A 5,589-nucleotide genomic window follows, 5' to 3' on the forward strand; every position below is an offset into this window, starting at 1 on the left:
ATGCACGAGCGTCGTCCGTACGTTTAACTCCTCTCTCTCTCTCTCTCTCTCTCTCTCTCTCTCTCTCTCTCTCTCTCTCTCTCTCTCTCTCTCTCCCTCTCTCTCTCTCTCTCTCTCTCCCCCCCCCAACTTACTGGATCTATTCACCTGACGACGGAAGGGGATTTCTCGGCAGACCGCCAAACTTTTTTGATGCCGGCTCAAACCTCGGGAATGCACCAATTACGTCTCGGATTTGAATTCAGAAATGAAGACAACCAAGCAGTTATCCGCCACTCTGGCCAAGATAAACTGTAGAAAAGCCAAGTGACGGATAACTGCTTGGGTGTCTGTGAGCAGTCGCCTCACACAATAAAGGGGTTTAGCGGCTTAAACGACTCTGCTTTACGTGTAAAAACTCGACGAGATAGCCGAAATCCTCAGCTTTCGAACGGTACCCAACTTTGAGCCGTGCGAGCTCTGGTTACGGGGATACAAAAATCCGCGTGCCGAACTTTCCAGGGTGGTCGATAACTAGTTGCTTACCTTATATGCTTTCATGCAACACAATGACGAAATGTGCTAATCTGTGGACATGTACTGTTGTCTTCAGTAATGCTATTCGAGACAATTCTTTTGCGCTGGGTTCGGATCTGTTGACGGCACCTGCAAACTCGAACGTGGTATTGTTGGTATTCGTGGGGCCTACCAACTATTGGTGAGTGATCCACAGACGACGACCGTTCGTCAGAGCTGCTTTTGTCAACTTCAACCCTCATTTGTCTGCGTCGACGACAACAAGGCTACTTCGAACATTATCTGGTTAATCCATCGCTCCCGGATTTCCACTTTTCGTCATCTGCCGTGGACACGGGCACGAACTCCACCGACTCCGTCAGCGGGACAGACGCTTCAACTACAGAAAATACCAAGACAACCACAAGTGTATCATCTGTTCCCTGTTTGTCAGTGACAATATCATTGTGAGAAAAGAGATCTCACCAAGAATTTCATCTCTTTCTGGTTTAGAACTGGTTGCACTGTACGTAAGAATTTAGTTTCTAGAAATCTCAGATCCATAAACATCGAGCAATCAGTTACGCAGCGATTCAATAAAATCCTGCCCTTTTGGCTCAAATACATGTATGAACGATATATTCACCGAAATGGGGTCGTTGGTGTCGAAAAAGCGATTCAGTAGCACTATTTTACATCGGATTCGAACAGCATGAAGATTACCGCAGTTATGTGCCCAATGTGTGTTCTGGCTACCTCAAGCGTTTTCTGGCGTCCTATTCACTGTTCCTGAGGTTGTAAATGCAAAAAATTGTCACTCCCTGTTGTACACGTATCATGCTGCCCGTACCGAAAATCTCACGTTCGTCACCCCATAAACTCCAACTCATGTACAGGTACTCAGGTATCACCTGTCCACAATTATTCTCCAACGAATGGAGTCAAGTTAATACAGTAGCTTGAAAAAGCTACAATGACAACACCACGATAGGCGCCTAACTTGAAGCTCTCAAATTCCTAACCATTGGTAAACGTTAAGTTAAATCAGTCACACCCGCTGGACTATAATTTTTTTTTGGTAAATCCGATGTCATTACATAACTGCACAAACGGACTTGCTAGTTTCATGTGGACAGCTAGTTCTCAAATTGTCTGTTCTTGAAAGACATCATGCAGCCCGATACTAACAATAATACTAGGATAATTCTACTTCGAAGTAATTGTTTTATTATAATAGGTAAAAACACGAATTTTATACTTCTGAAGTATTACGACAAACAGAAATACATCGTCCTCACTTTCACATATTCTTCTTCAGTTCAACTTTCCCTTACTCCACGCAGCCAACGAGTTTAACCACACCCACAAGTCACGTAAGTTTATATGAAAAGCGTCCCCAGAGCCTTCCGAGTGAGGTACACTTTAGAATCGAGAGATGCTGTTGTCCTTCGTTTAACCAAAACCGTGAGTCAGGCCATCGATCAACATAGATCCAGTGGATAACGGTGCTGTATATTTTGTACAGTAGCAGCTCAGATTTGAAATGGAGCACCACACTTGCTATAATAGAGACCGCCATTCCAAGCCATGAATGGATGGAAAACGTTCGTGTATCGCGATTGCTTTCAACTTCTAGCAGAAAGTGCGTTCACCTACACGCTCAGCTTGGCGTCAAGTTGGTGGTGCTACGATAAGAAAGTCGTTTTTTTTTACAATTGAGCGATTTCCCTACATGTACTAGTAGCTTCAGAAGCTCTTCTCTGTTCCGACGGCAAATCTCGTCAATGCCTTCCCGTCAATTGGAAAGCTCACTTCCTCTTCTTCGACAATACTCAAAGCCCAACCAGCGGCAGTGGTCGAGTGGACAGCGTTGACGATGGAGCTGTCCCCGCATGACCAAGAATACTGTCGCGACCTCACAATGCAACTGCTGGACCGAACTCTCTATGACTGCGAGGAACTCGGTCTGGGAACGACGCATGTTGGAAGTCACGCAGACTTGAATGGAGCGCGATGGAAGAAACTTCAGTCACATCCGGGCGTGACGCTGTATGCTGATCGAAGTCCGAACTCTGCCTGGCTACCGGGGATGAACCGTGGAGACTGGGAGCAACCAGTTGCGGTGGTGACTGTGGGCCAGTTGAACTCCACGCTAGACGACTTGCTGCTCGCTTTGTTAACTCCTACTGTCGCTACGATTCGTCTTCGAGGTGTGCTTATGGGTCGACGACCGGAGAAAGACCTTCAACTCGTACCAATTGTGAAGTCTACGCAGGAATCCCCTTTCCAGTTTCTTGGAGTACTGCGGTTTGTGAATACGCAGCACTGGCCGTTGACGATGTTTGTGGACCCTCGAGAGATGGTACTCACGCTTGCCACGGGTGAAGTGATCACAGCTAATGGAAGGCGCTACGGCTACGAAATTTTTCTGTCGGTTCCTGTAGGCCACGACAACAAACGTCCTTTGGCACGTACACAAGTTCTGGAGACGCGGGTATTCTGGGAGCAGCCTGATGGATCCGTAGGCATCTACAGCAAACTTATCGTGGATATTAGAAGCCGTTTGCCAGAGTCAATCAAGCAGGGAATGCTGTGTCGTGGAGTGATGCGTTTCTGGAAGTTCATCCCACGTTGTATCGAAACGAAAAAGCTGCGATGGTGTTTAAAACGCAAGAAAGTATTGATCCGCGAACTCCAGAGTCAACCCCAGGTCATGGGAGGTCCTGCTAGCTGCGGTGGATGTGGTGTTATGACTTCGAAACCTGTAAACGGAAAACCGAGCAAGCGCGAAGAGGTTCGATGCAGACTGTGCGACGCATGGCTGTGCTGGAAATCGTCTTGCCGTGCGTCTTGTCAAGTTACGGCTGCGGTAAGCGAAGGAAAAAATATCTGCGAAAACGAGATAGCTCTCTGTCCTCGATGTATCATCTTCGTGCAAAACCAGAGTGCTGCAACGATCGCACGCTCTGAGCTAATGGAAGCACTTTAGAAAATCTATAACAATTCTTATCAATAAATACGAGACGAACTAATTTTGCTGCTCTAGTTCGTAGCTGAAACTCGTGGGTCATGTACTGACATGGAGTCACGTAACATTTGACCACGCACCCGGTCATCGAGTCGCTTTATGATTATCGTCCGTGCTTCCTACGTCGCACGTCAACAGAACAAAGCCTGACTATTCAACATGATCCTAAATAAAACTAAGAAAAGGGTGATCGTATTTTGAAGAAACGAGCCAACGCACAGTTCTACATGGCACGTCACCTGTGCATTCGTCTCGAATATTGAATCCTTTTGACTGGCATCGTGGCTTCGTGCACAAGCATTCCACGCTCGTCACGCTGTGGTGCTGCTGAGTTGCAGGTACGCTGTACAGACAGGAAGATTGCATTGTTGCCTCATCACACGATTTGCTCTCAACACGCTCGAATTCGAAGCGGCCTTCCAACCGGGAAGCCAAACACGGATAGAAAAGAAATGCTCTGTTCAACACTCAAGTGTTTAGCAGACAGTGCACCCAACACACGAAAACTTGGCGAGTACTGTGCCTTCAAGTTGGTGGTGCCAAACACCGGCATTACCCGGGTGCTCTTCACGACCAAGCGACCCGGAAATATCAAATCGCATCCAAGCTCCTCAAGCCGAATCTGCTGGAACTTCCGAAGACATTTCTCTTTTTGCATCGTGCTAGACGTTGTGGCCGAGGAATATACGACGGAGACGATGGAGTTGTCCCCAGAAGACTGCAAACGATGTCAAGATCTCACCAAGCAGTTGCTTTCGACTACTCTACAGGACTGTGAAGAACTGGGATTGACGACGACATGCGACGGAGCTCATGCAAATTTGGACAAGAAGCGCTGGAAGAAACTCCAGTCTCAACAGGACGTCACGATCTACGCCGATCGCACCGCCAACTCGGCGTGGCTTCCAGTGATGAGTCGAAATGACTGGGAATACCCAGTAGCAGTGACGGCTGTGGGGCGGATGGAATGCTCGCTGGACGATGTTCTATTCGCACTGATGACTCCAAACACGGCTTCACAAAGACTACGGAGTTTTCTTATGGATCGACGTCCTGAAAAGAATTGTCAGCTCACTCCAATCGTAACACCAACAGAGGAATCTCCTTTTCAATTTCTTGCAGTATCGCGGTTTGTGAATGTGCACAGCTGGCCATTCACAATGTTCAAGAGTCCAAGAGAGATGGTTCTTACGCTTGCAACGGGTAAAATTACTGCATTGGACGGAAAGCGCTGCGGTTATGAGTTGGCTCAGTCTGTTCCACTCCGTAGCCAAGGAACACGTGCCCCGATGCCTCAATTACGAGCTGTGCAGGCGCGCATTTTCTGGGAGCAGCCGGATGGATCAATTGGCGTCTATAGCAAACTCATTGTCGACGCAAAATACCGTTTATCGGATTCCGTGAAGCAGCAAATGCTGTGTCGAGCAGTTTTGGGCTTCTGGAAGTTTGTGCCACGCAGTCTCGAGACGAAAAAGTTGTGGTGGTGTGTGAAGAACAAAAAGGCGTTAATGCACAAACTTCGGGCTTATTCTCATTCCGAGGAGACGGTGGAATGCGAATTGAAGCCTCTGACGCCCAGAAGCAAACAAATTGTAGCGAACCAGTGTGAGTTTTGTGACACTTGGCTATGCGGAGGATCGAAATGCCGAGTCTCCTGCCAGCTCAAAATGGTTTTAAGTAGCGAAACAGGGTTCCTCGAGCAAACTTTAGCACTTTGCCCGCGCTGCGCCGCTTTTGTACGAAGCCGAGATTCATCTGCAATCGCTCGAGCAGCGTTACTAGAGATGGAGCAGAGCTCATTCGGTAGTGCCTCGTCGTTTACCAAAGCAGTAGCCCGAGAAGACGACACTCTTTCTTCGGCATCGACTGAATCGACTGAATTAATGTAAACACGCCACCTTTCATAAAAAAAACAAAAGTTGTGCCCGGAGAAGCCCCGAAGTTAATCAAGGGTCACGAAATTTTTGATGCATCTGGACGCTATCCTAGCGTATCCATCGACGCAGCATAATCTGCGAAAGGTACGTGATAGTGTTAGAACTTTATGATCATGAACTTCACTTCAT

At 47.5% G+C, this 5,589-nt stretch overlaps 2 protein-coding genes across 2 annotated transcripts; both read left to right on the plus strand.

Annotated features, from left to right (window-relative positions):
- Nucleotides 1-2,371: 2,371 nt before the first annotated feature.
- On the plus strand, nt 2,372-3,484 carry PPTG_14086 (hypothetical protein; the record flags this gene model as incomplete). Its single annotated transcript, XM_008911051.1, has 1 exon — nt 2,372-3,484. The coding sequence occupies one exon, from the start codon at nt 2,372-2,374 to the stop codon at nt 3,482-3,484; it is 1,113 nt and encodes a 370-aa protein (XP_008909299.1).
- Nucleotides 3,485-4,221: 737 nt separating this feature from the next.
- Nucleotides 4,222-5,412, plus strand: PPTG_14087 (hypothetical protein; the record flags this gene model as incomplete). The annotated part of the gene is made up of 1 exon (XM_008911052.1): nt 4,222-5,412. One exon carries the CDS (start codon nt 4,222-4,224, stop codon nt 5,410-5,412), a length of 1,191 nt encoding a protein of 396 aa, XP_008909300.1.
- Between the last annotated feature and the right edge of the window lie 177 nt (nt 5,413-5,589).

This window comes from Phytophthora parasitica (assembly GCF_000247585.1).
Source record: "Phytophthora parasitica INRA-310 unplaced genomic scaffold supercont2.40, whole genome shotgun sequence".
Taxonomy (NCBI): domain Eukaryota; phylum Oomycota; class Peronosporomycetes; order Peronosporales; family Peronosporaceae; genus Phytophthora; species Phytophthora nicotianae.